Below are 19,018 nucleotides of genomic sequence, written 5' to 3' on the forward strand. Positions count from 1 at the left end.
CTAGTTCAAGTTCCTTCCCTGGACCTCACTTGAGCCAGGAATTACAGATGTGAGTTTAACTATTCAGGCAAAGACTCGGTTCTACCTTCTTCATCACAAGACTTCTATAATAGAGGACCACTGTTGTTGCTGAGTTGGGTAGAAAGAAAAGCAACAAGAAAAGGAAGTGTTTCTGTTGAGAGCTTCAAGCAGTTGGCAAGGTTATGTCCCATGTATGCAATAGGGAAGTTTTGTTTTGCTTTCTGGTTTTTGTTTTGTTTTATTTAAAATCCTTTAGTGGCTTGACATGCTTATAGAATATTGGCCACATTCCTTAGTCAGCCAGAGAAGACCCACCCATGATATCCTCAGCTTTCTTTTCCATGCTCTGTCGTGGCCTTAATCATCGGAGTTATACAGCTGCATTTATTTTTTTCGAGGGACGAAGGTCCCCTCACAATACACCTGCCTCAGTAACTGAACGTGCTTTACCACAAAGAGCTTAGGGAGCACGGTGCGATTTGAGTTGTGTAGGTCTAACCTGGTCCCAGCCCAGATGCTGAACAGCTGTTGGGCAAATCACTTCTCTCCTTGGCCTCAGTTATTTTCTTCCCCATGAAATGAATAAAATTAGGCTATGTGATGTTGGAGGTTCTTTCCGGTTTCAACCGCTTATGCTTTTCTATCATGAAGTATTTGTTTTACGTCAATCAGAGGGGGCTCTTAATAACTTCATTCAAAACTCTACACTTTGAACAAGTGCAAGGATTTATTTATTTATTTTTTTTGCTACTAGCTATGCGTAGGATAACCACCATGGCTTAATTGAAAAGTTCATATACATCCTCCAACTGCTTTGTAATGGTATGAAAATGGTAACCCAGTCACCAGTTCCAGCATGTAAGATCAATATCAAGATGCCTGAACTGAAGCAGTCCAGAGCTATTATAATATTTCCAGCCTTACTTAGCCTTTATCACACTTACGTGCTCTAGGATGTAACAAGGGACCTGAAATGCAATTCTGAAGCTAACTGCCCAGAGTTATTTCAGATTTTACAGATTAAGGGCACAGTCCCCTGCAAGACTGCCCTCACTTCTGACACTAACCACAAGTTTGGGGATTCTCAGGCCACCTGCATTTCTGACCAACTGGAAATAAATTCAGGTGTTCCCCCCACCATGTCAGGTTTGATAATTCTCTAGAGTGACTCACAGATCTCAGGAAAGTATTATACTTCTGTTCATTGTTTTATTGTAGAGGATACAAATCAGGTGAGCCAAAAGAAGAGACACATAGGGCAAGATCTGGGAGGGTCTCAAACACCAAGCTTGTCTGTCTTCAGGAGGTTTCACCCTCCCAGTCCATCACTGTGCAGCACCAAGCAGGATGGCTCACTCAAGCTTTCTGTGTCCAGAGTTTTTATCAAATTTTATTACCTGTCACGATTGATTGAATCATTGACCTTTTCAGTCCCCAGGAAGTCAGGCTGATTGCCTGTGGCTCAGTGATTCAACCTACTAATTACATGAGTGCTCTTTTCAGCATGGTCTGTCCCCATCCTGAAATTATTTAGGGGTCCATCCTGAGTCACCTCATTAGCATAAACTTCGGCTTGATTCCAGGGGCCCACTGTGAATGACAGAGACACACCTATCATTTTGGAATTTCCAAGGGCTTAGGGGCTTCTTCCTAGGAACCAGGAGACAATGGCCACTGAAATTCTTTTTATACTCCAGGATCTAAAGGTGATATTACAATATTTTGCTTGTTGGTTTGAGATCTTAGAAACTGCTCCAAGTCACTGGTTATAAATTGGAAGCAATCTTCTGAAATTAGTAATATGCTTATGTAATAATTCTTCACATAACGATCACACCAAGGAGGACTGCCGTTGATTTTGGTCTGTTACTAAGGCTTATTTACACTAGATCAACAATATACCCTTAAAAACAAAAGCCAACAATGAAAAATCCCATCCTGCCCCATCCTGCAAGAACTATATGCAATTTAAGTTATTCACTGGAACTAAAAAATTGCTAGGTCTTCATTTCAAAGTGGTGTCCTACTCAGTGATAAAAAGTCGAAGATAACCAACACTTCTCTTCTGAGAGGCTGCTGAAGGATAGGGTTGATGTGGCATCGAGTTTAACACCACACTGAGAGTAGGGAAAGCGGGAACATTTCTGAACCTCCGTTAAAAGCATACATGGTCTTAAATGAGCTGATTAAATCCTGCTAGGCGTGACCTAGTGCTCTTGTCTTTTGCTTTGTTTGGTGTCATTTGTCAGCAAGGAATGACAGAAATGTGTGATGTAAGTGGACAGAGCAGAGGTGACCTGGAGAGCCCTACAGGGTCCCAAACAGTTTCACCTGTAGATCCTGCTGAACACTGAGGGACAGGTAAAGGGCACCAAGGATTTTATCGGAACGCAGCCAGGTCACCAGCATTTCTGTGTACTCTTTACAATAGAGGTCCTCATTCTGGATGGATAACAAGAATGGGATCACCATGTGTGTCACTGTTTAGTGAGTGACAAGTGAGGCAGTCATCACTACTTCAGTCAGTAGCTTTGTGAGGAAATAGTCACTGCAGACACTGGGCTACGTGAGAGGGACGGGAATGAAGTGCCTCTGGCGGAGCAAAAGTTTGGGGTCAACAGTGAGTCAAGGAGACGTTCCAGGGATGGGCTGCAGTCACTCAGTAAAAGGGATACAATGCGCTGGGCTCACTGTAGAGCTAAACATGACTTATCCGTGAAACAGGTGGATTATGAATCAATCTGCTTCATAAAGGGCGGATCTTGTACGGCTGTGTAGCTCTTGTTAAGGATAAAGGATGGCACGGCTAATGTTTTCTTCCCAGTGGACCACTTTGGCAAATTCTCAAGGTGTTCTTCTTACTCTGTAGACTTCAGCTGCAAAGGCAGCAGGTGTAATTCACATTATCAACTACGAGGTTTTAGGTAAGATAAAATGCTTTATAAAAGACAGACAGAAATCTGGCTATTAGTACTTTGTTTCAGAAAGACCATCAGCTCAACCTGATCACTGTACATACTGCATCGTGAAGTTTTGTTTTTTTCTTCAAAAGTTGGATTTCCAAAAAATCTATGGGATTAAAAGTTTAAATGGTATCAGAGCAGTGGGTTTTCACATTATAGTAAAATGGTTTGACTTTTAGACAATGATTGCTGGTCTCTGAGTCTTAACTGTATTTTTTAAATTTTATTTTTATTTTTATTTATTTTCTAATCGAGTGTAGTCAGTTATAATGTGTCAATTTCTGGTGTACAGCACAATGCCCCAGTCATGCATATACATACATATATTCATTTTCATATTCTTTTCTATTAAAGGTTATTACAAGATATTGAACATTGTTCCCTGTACTAGACTGAAGAAACTTTTTAAAGTCTATTTTTATATATAGTTTAACTGTATTTTAAACTAACAAAATAAGTTATTGCAGTTTTTGATGATAATAATGATGATGCTAATACACGAGTAAATGACAGCCTTTCTGAGTTCTTAGGGAAGTAATCATTCATGGAATGCAAAAACGTCATTGCAGTTGCATCCCTGAGATCGTACCAAAGTGACTTGCTCATGCTAAACTTTCAAGGCCCAAGTTTACCACTTCAAATAACTTTTGTATCCTGCCGAAAATAAATAAAATAAAATAAAAAAGCATCCCATCTCCTCAAACCCCACAACCCATTAACTCAGCCTTCTATAGGATCTTGAACATAATAATATCATGAACTTGACGAATGTTGGCCATTCATTTATTGATGGTGATGATGCAGCCATTGAAGCAAATTGGGACAGTTTTGTGTGTTACAGAGAAGGCTGTATGCCAGTTAACCGTTAGGCACTCACTATGTGCCCAATGTAGTGTAAAGTAAGAGTCACAGTTTGTGGCTTCCGTGGACCCTAAAATGTCTTCTCATTCATTCTTTCATTTGGTATTTATTGAGCTCCTGTTATGCACCACGCATTGAGCCAGGCACTGGGGACAAAGGCGTCCACAAGACAAAGTCTTGTCCTTAATAGAGTTTATGGTTTAGTGGCGCCATAGTGTATGTTTCTGAATCAGTTGAAGATTGGATGACGAATACCAAAGTGTCAAGAGAAAGAACCACATGGAGTATAGCAGTTGCACTAGATTGTTTCATAGAGGAAATGGATTAGGAACAGAGCTTTCTGGCTAGTATTGTGGGCCATGAGATAAGATATGTATTCAGAGTGTCGATAATCCACATGGGAATTTGATTGGATTTAGGCTAGTAGGCTGTTGTCTGGAGAATGCTAGAGTATACACTACTTACAACTAAAGATGAATTTCAGCTTGCTACTTAGATTCTCCAAATTAAAATTAAAAGTGTAACTACATAACCCCAGAGAAGTAAGTTCAGAAAGTAAACAAACAAACAAACAAAAAGTCAATGATTAACAAATTGTCTCATCGTTGTGACCAGACAACCAGGTTGACGGAAGTGCCACCATGAAACGGAATTATTTTTAATTAAATTGACTGGATAATCTGCAAGGTCAGATCTTTTTCATGACCAGAAGTGTATGCTGCTTTAGAGTTAAATAGACATTGCTCATAATCTTGGCCCTGATCCCTGTGTTCTGTGTCTCAATTTGTTCACGTGTAAAGAAGATGTAACCATCCTTACCCGTAAGGTTACTGAGAGCCTTTGCATTTGGTCTGTGGGCTCAGGTCAGCTTTTTCAATGATTGATGTTCCTCTTAAAAATTATGGATGTCTTCTCTCTTTAAAGGAAGACTTATTAAAAATTCCCATTAAATAATAAACTATTGCTAGACCCTAAAGAAGGCTTTAGGAAATCTTTCCGAATTTCTGTAATAATAAACCTACTTTGCCAGTTGGAAATTTCTCTTTGGAAAAACATAATGCGTCTCAGGGTGGATGTTTTACTGGAACACCTTAACATCCGTCCTGAAACACCTTCCTGCTACAGTCTGCTTTTGCTGTTAAAAGTGTTGCCAACAGTCAACGTAGTTTTTGTCCCTGAAACAGTGCATCTCCAATACTTCAACTGACTTCCAACTAGTTATTCTCTCTTTAAGTCACAGGTGAGTTGCTAATAATTACTTTAGTCATGAATTTTAGGTTAACATTTCTTGATTAGAATGCAACTATCTTATACCTCTACCATTGCTAATGTTTAGAGCATAATCATATTTTGTTTTAGCCCAACTATGGGTTTGAGATAGATAATCATAGCTGGAAAAAGCCAGAGTTTACAATGCTGTTAGAAGCATAGTTCAAAGTAAAATGCCTCAAATGCCTCAAACTGCTTTTATAACAAGGCAGGACATATGTATTTTCATACACATGTTTTCTTCTTCCAAGAACTAATAATTTTGCCTACTGATTTATCTGTAGTATCAGAAAAATAGTAACTACCCTTGGGAGTTTTGTTAATGTATATAAGATGCCAACATGATGTTCCCTTTCTACCTTTGACTGAAGACAGATTGGGATAAAAGAATTCCATTATTCCTCCTGGGCCCAAGCCCCCGCAGTGGACCTGGTCCTCCTGCACCGCTCCTGTGACTGGAGGTGTCAGATACTGAAAGGAGCATCCAGTGGCCAGCAGTGAGCGGCTTCACTGAAGTTAAATCAAACTCATTGATTAGCCAGTGAGTTTGATATAACAGTGGTTGGTTCTAACAACCTACCCAGCAGGTGCAGGGATGGCACAAGCCTTTTAACTCAGATGATGACCTCTAAGGCAGAGAAGCCTCTGTTGTAGCCCCTGGAAGGGACCAGCCCTGCCCCATCCCCCCATCTCCAAGCTCCCAGATCCTTCTGGCATCTAGCCACGTCGGAATCTCTGCATCTGTATCTCTCCTCTTCACCCTCCCAAACGGTTCTCAGTTTTGACGAGACTATGGCCTTTTCCTAAGGACAGTAAAAGCTTCCGGGGAGATGTTTATCACTTAAAAAAAAATGTAAAACTCACTTTAACTGAACCAGGTTCCTTTAAGTAAATAAGCACTCTGGGCAGACCAGGGATGAACAGTTCCACTCTTTGAAACACACATCCATGTAGGGTTTCTTTTACTTCTGTTGGTTTTCACCTGAAATCCTTGGCTTGGATCTGGGGTTGCCAGACCTGCTTTCTGCTTAAGTCTCTGAACTTCCGTACTTCAAACTGCCTGTTTCTTCTCGTCTCTTTCACACACACTGGGGAGTCTTTTCCCTCTTACGTGTAAGGTGGAGGAGAAGGATTTGAGAAAGTTAAAGACATAATTCCAACTCTCAAGGCACCTGTAATATAATTGAAGGGCTATTGTACTTATACTGACATCATCTCATTGTGGTATCTTTTTCACACTCTGCTGTTACTCTGTCTGTCCATACTCGTGGAGTGGTGCCTCACACGATGGGAATGGAGACTGAGAGATGACCGGGCTACAGGGAGCCTAGGGAAGGCTTCCTGGAGAAGATAGGGTAGGAGTGGTGGGAGATTTCCACAGGTCATTCCCAGTGAGAGAAGGACAGGGAAAATGACATGTTTTCGGCATTTATGAGATATTTGATAAATAGACTAAACAAATTGAAATAAGATAAATGAATAAATAGGCAACTGGGTCTAGAAGACCAGTTAGGAGCCTGTAATATACATAATGGTCTGTTTTTAAAGTGATAAGACACTAAAGAGGGGCAGGATGTGGGTGTGGGGGGCATTATCAAAGTGGGTCAAAGGGCATATGCGTTGGTGCTGCCTCAGGTTCGATATCCAAGGTTCTAGAACTAGATATTTGTACCATGGTGTAACTCCATCAATAATACAGTCACAAACCTGTGATTGTAACTCTGCATATTTATATTTAAATATTTATATATTCATGCATCTAAGTCTGAATAACTTGGAAACAAGCAAGGAAAAGTAAAGGGCATCTTACCCTACGTATTCATAAGAGTACAGTTAATTCGTAAGCAGCTTTTTTCCTGAAATGTCCTAGGAGTTATAATCAATGCACAGCCTGCAGGGAAAGAGAAACTGACATAATCCTGGAGGCACAGGTCAGTAGCTTGTCCAGATCACAGGAAATGATTGCCCATTGAGCTCTGTACTAATTGGACCATATATAAAGTGTTAATTTTATTTCTGACAAGTGCATTTTTTAAGAGACTAGGGTATAAAAGGTGAACAGCCAGGGATTTGTAAACTATGTTGTGTGAGCAGCAGTTGAAGACATGAAGCAAGTGATAAGGCTAGTGTTATTTTTAAAGTATGTGAAAGGCTGACATTTAGCAAATGGACTTATTCCATGATGCTTTGGAGAGCAAAAATTAAGATACACAGAGGAAATTTTAGTTTGTAATTAGAGAGAACGTTCAACCACTCACGCAGTTACAGAAGAGATTCTTTCACGAGTCTTGCTGAGTCTTCTCCACTTACCAGCACCTGTGTGAAATTTCTGCTTTGTGAAGAAGACGGGGCTAGATAAAGGAAACTCTCCTGTGTTTTCTAAGATTTTGTGACTCTGTCTTCTCATGGGAAGTGATGTAGACAGTTCTGTGCGTACATAATGAAGGAAGTAGGTTTTGTTTTCCCTGCTCTCAGGATCAGTTAAATTCTCTTTTTGCTTTCCTGTCTGCAACACGAACGTGGGTCTTAGTGATAGTGATCCCAAGAACACATAATCGTTTGCTGTAGATCAGAACTTGACTCAGGCAGAGAAACTTTCACATTATTCCCTGGACCTCTCTGACTCAGAGACATCAATCCTAAACCTTGTTTTGTGGCCTCTGCCTTCTTCTTGACCTTTCTCAAGGGCAAGGTAGATATATCTCTTTTAATCTGAAGGGAGGAAGAGAAGGGCTTCCTCATGCATTTTTACAGCTGGCTTCAGTTCTGCAATATTTTCTCCTCCATCCCCACCACTGCCCCCTAGATCTAGTTGCTGTGAGAGCTCTGTCTCCTCAGGCAAGTGCCTGTCTCAGTGTCTCCCATTCCTGGGGAAACTTTCTCTGCTCTCCTGGGAGAAGTTTGGTAAGAACATTGAGCAAGTAAATTGTAGGGCCCTTAGGCGTCCAGCTTCTTAATTAGAAGGACGGACCCTGGACATGCCTTTGTTCAGGCACTGACACTTAACATGGACAGGTTCCTTATCTTATTGAACCATAGTTTTCTTATCTGCCAAGTGTAGATAAAGCAGCACACATGTCATAGGGTTGTTGCGAGGATTATTTGAACTAATACCCCAAAAGAGGTTTCCTAGCCCAGGGAAATAGTTCTAATGTTTGTTGTTATTATTCATGACTGTATCTCTCACTCTTAGGTGGCATAGCACACTGCTCTGGTTTACAGGAGACTTTTTGCCATGGTTTAGGATCCCATGGCTTCTAGAATGACCTGTTCCCTGGACTGATGCTAGCCTGTGTTTTGATAGTGGTCCAGTTCTCTGATAGAGTCTGCAGGTTGTAATAAAGATATTCTCCTAACAGTACAGTTTGTTCTCAATCAGTTATGAATAAGTTACTCTCACTGCAACTCAAGACAATCTCTGTTTGGTTTGTAGGACGTTATCTTTTGATTGTATTCATTTCACATTTCCTATATTTTTTTCCTTAAAGTAATGATTACGTGTCATATATATATGTTATATATACATTTTATTTATTAAAAAATTTTGTTCTATTTTGTATTCTGGGATAAATGACTGTATTTTATTCCTTTGAAAAGTGTCCAAAGAAGAAATTACAACTTTTTGGTGAGGATTAGCAGCAGGGGACCATATGGACAATTATTTGTAGGAGTTCTGGCATACATGTTCTCCCTAAACAGACTCAAAAAGAGTGCAAGCCTGGGAGAAGATCCTGCAATAAAAAAAATGAAAGTATATGGAATATACAAATGACCCTTCTCTGAAAGATTAGTGTTTTGGCTTTCAGGCATTATACTTCTTTTCTTCTTTGTGTACTGTTCCGTTCAGTTTTTTTCCCCACTGTTCATTTTGCACAGCATTTCCTGGGCTGGCGTGAAGGACCAAAGATGCATGAAAAGTATTAGGATTTGGGGTTATCCCATTCTGGAGGGCGCTGTCTTGATACAGCATACCCTGTATGAAGACAGCATATCTTTGTAACTCTCCAAATCTTTAGGCAGAGACGAAAATGCGCTGTCAGTTGGGCCGTTGGTTAATTCTCTATCAACAAATCAAACAGAAAAAAAAAAAAATGAGTCAGCACAAGTGTTTGGATGTTGCAGTCCTGACGCATACTCTGGGGGCAGGCAACATTTCACAGCTGTTCTAGAGTTGTGGTATAAGAAATACCGTGTGTGTTTGTTCTTTTTTCCCACCACTATAATATTTCTGTCTTTTCTCCAAATCATTCACCATGTGCAAATACTATCTTAATTTAATGCTTCTTCAACAAATGGGAAATGATTAAAATAATACCTTCTGTATTCAATAATGCAGAGATTTATAGTTTAGGTTTGGAAAAGTCTCATAATTGAAACATCAGTCCTGTCACAGCCTCTATATTTCAATTTATTGCTTTAAAAAAAAGTCTATTATTTGAGAGTTGCACTAGAATATTTTTTCCCAAGGTTTTTATAGTGACTGTTGCAAAGATAAAATATTCTAAGAATAAATGGTATATAGTTCAGTCACCACAAATATATTCAACTCTAAAAGTTACCTGTTGTATTGAGATTAATCCAGTGATCTATGTAATGTAGCTTTTTCAAAATTGCTATTGAGGTTAAATTAAGATGAAATTTCTAATTTGCAAATACTCATAGGTGCTGGCAGTGACATTTAAAAATCAACCATCTATACATAGTTCTTTAGTCCCTAGTTATCCAAATTAACGTATAGGTATAAATTCTCAAACATGGAGACGTAATGTTGGTAAAGCTTCCAGATGGACCTTTTTCGTCATCTGGTAAGCCTGGATTGTAATCACATAACCACAATTAGCCCCTGATCTCTGTGGTTATTCAAGGGCCAAACCTAAAGATCAGTTTTTGGATGACAACGTTATAAGGGACAATAACTTGCAAATCAATAAATTGTACCTCTGTGTGTATACTTTCATTCCCCCAAGAAAGTGTTCCTGAACCAACTCTTCTGTGATGACAAACAGGAGGAAAGGAATGGTCTGCTTCCTGGAATAAGATAACTGTGTGAAAATACCTGCTTCAGTGACTCGATGAGAACCACGTGTCATTGTCATAGACATTGTTCACATGAAAATAGATGTTGATAAATTTCTAGAAAATGGTTTGGGATCTAAAAATGTTGGACATTCTACCAGAAATGATTTTTTGACTATGTATTTATTTAAATGTCCTTAAAAGGGTGCCAAGGGGAAATACAAACTGTAGCAGAATCATCATATACTCAAAATTGGTCAAGTCTGAGTAAATGAAGTTTGATATACTGGAAAAATTGCAAAAATTCAGCTTTTAATGACCACATTTGTGATCATGTTCCTGTCTAAGTAGCTCTGCTTGTGGCACTTTTATATGTCTTTATTACATTACTTACAAATTATAACTGTCTGCTGTCTTTTCAGTCTCTTCTCATAGGGACTTCATTCATTTAACTCAGTCAGCAGAGACTGACTGTCCTACTGCCTGCCAGGTGCTGAGGATACAGCAGAGAACCCATCAGACAAAAAGATATGCCTTAGAGTTTGTACTTTTGTGTCAGAGACTAGAAGTAAAAACTAGATAAATAAGCAAAATATGTCATATGTTGGCATTTCTCTAAATATCGTTCTTTGTATCACTAGCACCACGCCTGGATAGAGCAGACACTGAAAAACGACTCACTGCTGGGTTGATTTACTTTCGTGACTACTCAGAGGGGCAGAAGAAGCATAAATCTTGAATTTACCATTGCTTTTGATTGTGAACAGCCCTGGCAGTCCAGGCAGCAGTCAACAGATATACAGACTTAGGGTAGGGGATGATGGAGTAACTTCCAGAATACAACTGTAGTGAACCTGAGCTCTGTTATCTGTGAGTAAAGTAGCCTGGCAGATTCATTAATTCAGTGACTTTAACAGTTGATATAATTGTACTATGTGGCCCAAAATGAATGGAGATTTTTATTGTATCGTCTATCACTTTTGCTCTTTGTAACTAACAATGAACATAAACACTCCTGCCCACACACTTCTTTGATTTCATTATTTCTCTCTCATCTTAATGTTGAGTGGTGTGAGAAATACCAGGTCAGTTAATTGATTTTTCCATAGAATATTCCAAACACTTGGCCCTGTCCACTTCTCAGTTAGAATTCTAGTAAATAATGAAGTTGACCAACTGTAACCTACTAAGCTTCTAAAGGAAGAGATTTTAGAAAATAACACATCATAGTTCCTTGTGTCAGGTAGCTCCTGGAAACGAGGTGAAAGGCTGTGGATGTGATGAGAATCTGTGCACAGCTGTCTGGAATCCAAGTTCGGGTGGGCTGGCTGGAGCACAATGCTTTCAATGCCTGTGAAATGACTGTTGGCGGAGCCCAGGGAAAATGGTAGACATTCCAGTCCTTACTCCAACTCCCAGACGTCTACCCGTCTCATCAGGGCTGAAATTCCGAGCAGTCCTGCAGCACCTCACTCACATACCCATGGGCATTCATAAATAATTAACAGTTCTGATCCTTTAGTACAATAGTGCCCGCCCACCTTGGAGATGTGGGTTTGGTTCCAGACCACCGCAATAAAGCAAATATCACAATAAAGCGAGTCACACAAAGGTTTTGGTTTCCCAGGGCATATAAAAGTTATGTTTACACTGTACGGTAGGCTATTAAGTGTGTAATATCTTTATGTCTGAAAAAAATGTGCATACATTAATTTAAAAATACTTCATTGCTAAAAGATGCTAACCATCATCTGACGACACAAGGTTGCCACAAACCTTCAATTTGTAAAAAGTCCAATATCTACAAAGCACAATAAAGCAAAGCTCAATAAAGCGAGGTATGCATGTGTATTTCAACAAATTACTTGGGAAAAAAGCACAGATTACAGAAGCAATACATGATCTATCTAACACATTAGTAAGTTAGAGACAAACAAAGGAGAAAATAAAAATCCTCTGTAGTTCTACTATCTAGAGTTAACTAATGAAAACAGTGAAATACATCCCCCCTTTTTTCCTATGCATTATGAATCACGTATTTGGATTTTTTTTCAAAATTGGGATCACACAGTCAATTCAGTTTGGTAACTTGCTTTTTAACAATTAGCACTGAATCATACATGTTAATATTTACATATTTTTTCCATTACATGAAATTACCATAATTTATCTATTGTTGATACTTGGGTCTTCCTGAATTTTCAGTCATATTCTATTATCAATGATATACTAATGATCTTAGTTTTATGTAAATATTCCATCCTCATCTTTGTTGGTGGCTAAGTGGTTGGTGCTTCTCCCAAGCTGGACCCCAGAGCAACCTCTCTTCCAGGCCGGGGCTGCGGGTGAGTCCTGGGCACTGCCCTGGTGTTCTGGAGAGAAGCCTCAGCAGAGCACTCAATGGCTGGCTGCCCTCAGCAGAGGACTCAATGTTTATTCACGGCTGGTGACAACACTGCTGCCTGCAAGGGAGGGAGGAGGGTCGGAGAAGCACGTGCCATGTAACTCAGATGGTTTAAATTTGCATGTTTCTAAACTTGGCCCAGCTGTTCCATGCAGTTACACCAAGCATCTTTGTTCCCAACTACACAGAGCAGTGTGTTGGTTGGACTTTCAGATCTCTAGGAACACTCCTAGTCATTAATGGGAAATACATTCACTTAATATTCATGAGGCAAGAGAAAGATTCATTCCTTCATCCTTGAACCAAAAAATCCCCGCAAAAGCTCAGCAGATAGATTATAAGTTCCATGAGGAAAGGCAATGTCTGCTTTGCTTGCCGTTGTGTCCTCAGTGCCTAGCACGTTGCCTGGCACATAGCAGATAACCAATAGGTATTTGATGAGTAAAGAAAAAGCATAAAGTTAAAATATCTTAATCTAATAGCCAACTGGGTCTTGGCCCTGCTTGCTTCTAAGAGAAACGAGGCTCAACTAGGCTTACTTCTTCAGTCCTGTTGGCCAACTTGAGGCGCAGTGAAAGGAGTCTGTCCCTGACCCAGGTACTTTTGTGTGGGGACTAGTTTTCTCTGTGTTGAAACTTGTTGGCTTTTTTCAGCTAGAGAATCTTTAGGCCCGCAGTTTGATACATTGTTCCACTAGGCAATGAATTGTAAAGGAAAGAACCGTTTCCCAAAGGATCTGCATGGACTCAAGATCTTGTTCCTTTTAGTGGCAACAGATCACCTTGAAATCCTTCACTAGTGGATGCTGTTGGGTTAAAACTTTTAGAGATATTCTAAGCCTCAAAATATTAGACCACTGTGATTGATGATCAGATGATTCTCTGATGACTAGTTGTGTGTGTCTCAAAATAGCCTCAATAAATAAAAAAAAATTACAGCTTTATTCCTTTTTGTGATTATTGAGAACATCTTAGGTATCAGCTTTCTACTGGATGTTAGAAATAAAAAGAAAGGGAGGGATATATATATATATACACACACACACACAGGTAAATAAATACTTATCATGCAGTGTGCTAAGTGAACAACTTGCTGATTCATTTCAGTAAAGTTGGGGAAAGTTTCCTGGAGGTGAGCCCATTTTTCATGGGATTTGAAGGATGGATAGGAGTTCATCAGGCAGAGAAAAGGAGATTAGAAGTTCAAAACAAAGAGAGTCAAACAAGCCAAAGCTCAGAAGGGCATGGTGTACCTGGGACAGGTGAGGCCTCACAGTGGTTGGAGCAGAGGGCACTTGGAGGGGACATGAAGTTGTAGAGGTGGACTTTAGATGCATCATCAAGGAGCCAAGTTAGGAGTTTGTACTTTGTGGTGTAGATAATGAAGGTTTCGGTAAAGAATATTTTTCCTTCAGCCATTAGTATCACCAGGTCAGATTAAGACATTTCTTTTAGATGATGGTCTATTAAGAAGACCAAGGAGACTTGATTTTCTTTTCATTTGGGTTTTAGAATTTGTTACATCTTCTCTTAATTCTGGTGGCATAATTGTCTGTCTTTCTTAATTTTTCAGTTTTACCTTTTGTTTATTTATTGGTTCTTTGTTTTTATATCCAAGGTGTTTTCAAAGATGTTTTGTTTGTCTGTTCTGCAACTGTTTAGTTAAAAGTTAGAGCTGGGCTCAGTGATTAGACTATTTTTAGCATATAGCTGGGACCACGTATGGAACTTATTTCTACAAAATGGTCTTTAACATCATGAGTGGTCAGGAAATGGACCAAAGAGACCCAAATGTACATTGTTATTGTTAAGTCTCAAAGGTAATGAAGCGGGATGGGGAACTCATTTCCTCAAAGCTCATAGGAAATTCCATTGCACTTTTGGAATATTTGAGCCAAATTAAGGCTAAGGTAAGAGATGAAGAAAAGAATATATGAAAGAGAAGATACTGGTATCATTGTAGCTACCAAGCAGAAAATTCTAAAAGTAACATTCCAGAACAATATAACATACCATGGGCAAATTAATATCACATGCTCTAAATTAATTTTTAAAACCTCTCATCTGTAGTTTAGCTTATCTATACTTTAATTTATTTACATACGTAAACTTTAGTTTTTTTCATTGAAATATACAAATATGTGTTGGCTTTGAACTTACTATTCCCAGAAGTAAAGAAAAGATCAGTTACTAGGATCAGTGCTTGTTCTCTCTTGGGTCATTCTATTTGTGCACATCTGACTTATCAAATAAATTATCGTCTTTGGAGTTCTGATGTCAATTTGAATTCAAAGGATTCAGATGTCTATATCCATGTTTCTGCTACTGTTGGTGTCTTTTTGTCAGTGCTCTGCAAAAGAACCTCACTTTGTAGAAAGTGAAGTGACTACCACATAGCATAACTAGTTTAGGTAAAAAAACTGTAGGACTGAGAAAATGTCTGTCAACCAACCAAATTCCCTATTTTGTTTGTTTTGCAGATGACAATGGCCAACATTGGAATAAACGGAAATGGTTTTCAGCAGGCCTGTGAAGCAATCCTTTTTACTCTTCGAATGGCAACGTGGAATCAAATCTTAGATCCCTGGGTGTATATTCTTCTGCGGAAGGCTGTCCTCAAGAACCTCTACAAGCTCGCCAGGCGCTGCTGTGGGGTGAACGTCATCAGCCTGCATGTTTGGGAGCTTAGCTCCATTAAAAATTCCCTGAAGGTTGCTGCTGTTTCTGAGTCTCCCATTGCAGAGAAAGGAGCTCAGCAAGTGCCCGGTTCAGTGGGACAATAAGTCAGCATGGATCTAGAACAGAGTTAGGAACAGTTTTGGCAGTATCTCAGTTAATTATATAAATATGTAAAGCCCAACTGGAAAAATCAGCCCTCAACAGGCAGTTGGGGGGCACGTTTGTCAGATTTGGCTTTTGACATTTGTTCAATTAACTGTATAGTTGCACATCTTTCCATGTTTTTGTCAACCGTAAATGTGATGAATAATGCCATGGGAGTCAAACTGAAAGCAATATTGGGCTTATCTGTGGTGTTGATACTTTTGGAGTGAGTGACTCTCTGGAACCCTGTAGCATGTACGTGGCCTGTTTGCCAAGTCACATCACAGGGATTCACTATGGCTTCTTATAATGACCTCAATATACGTGAGGTGTGGCTGTCAGCTTGCCTGACCTTGGAAGCCTGGTTAGAATGAGCCCATTCTTGTCATATTTGACAGATCTGACTGCCTTCACTTATTATTATGAAGGTCAATTGCTTTTTGAAGATATTCTTTTTGTCATAGATTTGTGCAGTTTCCTAGTCACCACCCTTGCCTCTGAAAATTCTAGTGCATAGTCAATAATTTTTAGAGAAACAAAGGATCTGTCAGCACGTGTATAGGTGACTTGCATTACATGATGGTTCCTGAGAAGCTCTGCTGTAGATGATGCAAACAAGCAGGACTTATGTCCCAAGTGACAGGTGCGTAGAATGTTGGCAAAGGCGCTGTACCTTGAGCTGTCATTTCTGTGTCAGAGAGCAAAAGAAACACAACCTCTAGAGTATGACATTCAAAGACTACCATGCAACTAGTGTGTTTCTGCTTTCCACTTACACACACACACACACACACACACACACACACACACAGAGTATATGAGAAATTTCAGTTGAAAGAGGTCTCATTAAATCTGTAAGATGGCATCTTCTAAAAAGCCTAGACTACAAGTGTCAAGGGGAGAGCTGGCAATTAGCCAGGCATTTGGAGACCCTGATAATGGGGAACCAAGAGATCAAGGGATACAATTCTCTCCCCATTTCCCCATACTACTTTAAACGTTTTCTTTGCTTGTTTGTATAATTTAACCCAAAGAGTTTTCATAATCATCCCAAATGTCCTGAGTCTATCAGAGCATAGGGTAGCTAGTTCTGCCTTATAGTAGTGAAATTGCATTTCTGTAAAAAAGAGTTCTTTGCCTTTGTTAACTGGTGTCTTTAAAAATTACTCTTACCCTGGAGACTGATGGTAGATCCTCTAGGAAATCTGTGCAGTTCAATTAGGCTTAAATTAGTATTTTCACAAATTTTTGCTTTTGACTGGTAATTTACATCGGATGTCTTTGTTAACTTTGGTGAATTTTGATAAATTCTTAGGAATAAATGAAAAGAAACTCAGCAAATAGCCTCACTGAAGATTTAAAGACAACTATTATTTTCTAGTGAATTTAAAGTAGGGCAACAGACATATCCACACACTGGCATGGGATATTCTTTGTGTATGACCGGTGAATGATTAATCACACACATTTAGACCATTCTCATGTATAGAGCACATAGTAGATGCTCGATAGTTGCAAAATTGAATCACTGGCAAGAATTTCTTGGTGCAAAATGAGCATGGATGTGCAAAAAAGTTTTTGTACATTTTTAATTTAAACTGACAATTACATATTGGGTTATTTTGAGGTACATGTATATTACCAGTGTATATGCTTTTAAAAAAGCCACTGCAATTCGTGATTGCTGTTATATTACATAAAGGTTCTCATGTGTTTTAGGAACACTTAAAGTCTAAAAGAACTTTCAGGTGGTTTAGAGGAGATATTTATTTCCCATAGTTGCTTGAGAGAGTGTTGGCGTTGTATAAACTGAGGCACAAAGAACTGAAGCTCCGTTCTTTCTCCCATCGCCGGATAGGATGCAAACACTCCCGTGGGTCCTGATCAGGGAGAGCCATGGAGGAGAAACCCTCATCCAGGGTTTTAGACCTCTTCTTCTTGAGGCTTCTAATCAAATGACAGAATTGTTGCTCTGTTGCCATGATGTCACCCTGGGACTGTGTATCTGTGCTGAGATATTGTGACACGACCATGTGTGGGAATGTATGAGCTTAGCATGCAAGATCTGGGGGCATGGCAGGGTGGTGAGTCTCTGTGTATCCTGGAAGGGTTATGTACATTCTCTGAGCAAAGGTTTAGGGCAACTAAATTGGTTTTATGATGATGTGAATCCCAAGAAGAAGACACTGAAAATTGATAAAAAAATTTGTAAAAGAATGTACGTTTACATTGTTTTAGGCTTTTTGCCCCAGGAAGATGAAACAAAGTGAACCTAACTATACGCATAGCTGACTGCAGAATTGTATTTCTGTTATTATATGCATTTTAGTGTAGTTTGGCCATTCAGTGTATAATGAATAATAAAGTGGAACATCCACCAACAATTTTCATATAAATGTTGAAAGTGAAAGTACATTTGTTCAAATTACTGGAAATAAATAGTACAAATAGTGTTTAGCAAGTCTACCAATTTTGAAGATTTATGCTCATTTTCAAATGTATCATTAGAACATAGGAGTAACTGAATTTCCCTTCTCATTGGATAAAGTAGTATCTAGGCAACTTCACACACAATTTGATCACATTGTTTCTGGAGAATTATGTTACTCTAGGCAAAATACTTGAAAATGCCAATTTTTAAATGATGTTAGCAAACATTAAAATAAATGGGACCAAAAAACCAATAGCACATGGGTCTTTAAAGTTATGAATATAGAGACAGGTAATACTGATTCATAATTAGCTGCAGATGTATCCCAAAATATCAGACTTTTTACTGATGGATTTAACTAAGTGATAGAAATACATTCTCGGAACATTTTTTTTTTTTGAAAGCAGAAAGTCGCTTCTAATTATCTGTATTGCTGTAGTGGAAAATACTTCAAAGTTACACACACACACATATATAGAGATGTATCTGTCTTGTATAACAAATGGTCTTGTTCACTCATTTTCAGTCTTGAAAAAAAAAACCTGCTTTAGTTCTGTGCCTGAGTTTAGAATCCAGAGAAGATCATTTGTTAAATACATAAAGTGAACTTTTTTGTGAAACTCACTTTAACATCACCTGTATCACCATCATTGCTCCAAATTAATTGTTTAAGGTCGGAATATAAAGGATGGGAGTATATATTTTCTTACTTCTTCGTCTTAGAGTCAGAAAATATTTTACCATCTGGTAAATAGCGTTGGACTTCAACTTGCTGTTGACATCTTGATATTTAACAGTCGATGAAATGTGTTACCTGAACGAGTATATTTTGCGCTCTTCGTGCTTGTTGGATTGTATAAGAGTAAATAGTGATGTGTATATTCTGTTGCTTGCATCAGTGTGCAACTCATGTAATTTTAGTGCTTGGACTAGTTTAAAACATGAAATGATTTTTCAAAAATAAACTTGGACCAATGTTTATCAAGAGTGGTTATTTTAAGGAAGGTCATAAAAAACTTGGAACTTTTGAACCTAAACTGCCATTCTTGTCTGCTCTGAGACGGGAAGAATTTCAGCATATTTTGCATTATTACCTTGTGCAGTCCCTCTCCTGCCCCCTCTTCTGTGACATCTGCTTGCTTACTTTCTCCTGTGCCTCACCTTACGTACGTAGGTCATAATTCTGACAGGAATCTGATCATTTCCCTTAGTGACCCAGATATGTCTTCGA

At 38.9% G+C, this 19,018-nt stretch overlaps 1 protein-coding gene across 2 annotated transcripts in view; it reads left to right on the plus strand.

Moving 5' to 3' along the window:
- Window positions 1–18,768, plus strand: part of PTGFR (prostaglandin F receptor) — a 45,939-nt gene extending 27,171 nt beyond the window's left edge. The window contains exon 4 of one of the 2 annotated variants that reach the window (XM_032494647.1): window positions 15,014–15,208. In XM_032494647.1, coding sequence (XP_032350538.1) covers window positions 15,014–15,066 — 53 coding nt within the window. In that variant the 3' untranslated portion in view covers window positions 15,067–15,208. Of the gene's footprint in view, window positions 1–15,013 lie in introns of both variants that reach the window. The other variant, XM_032494646.1, reaches the window with a different exon arrangement.
- The last annotated feature ends 250 nt before the right edge of the window (window positions 18,769–19,018 follow it).

This window comes from Camelus ferus, chromosome 13, assembly GCF_009834535.1.
Source record: "Camelus ferus isolate YT-003-E chromosome 13, BCGSAC_Cfer_1.0, whole genome shotgun sequence".
Taxonomy (NCBI): Eukaryota; Metazoa; Chordata; class Mammalia; order Artiodactyla; family Camelidae; genus Camelus; species Camelus ferus.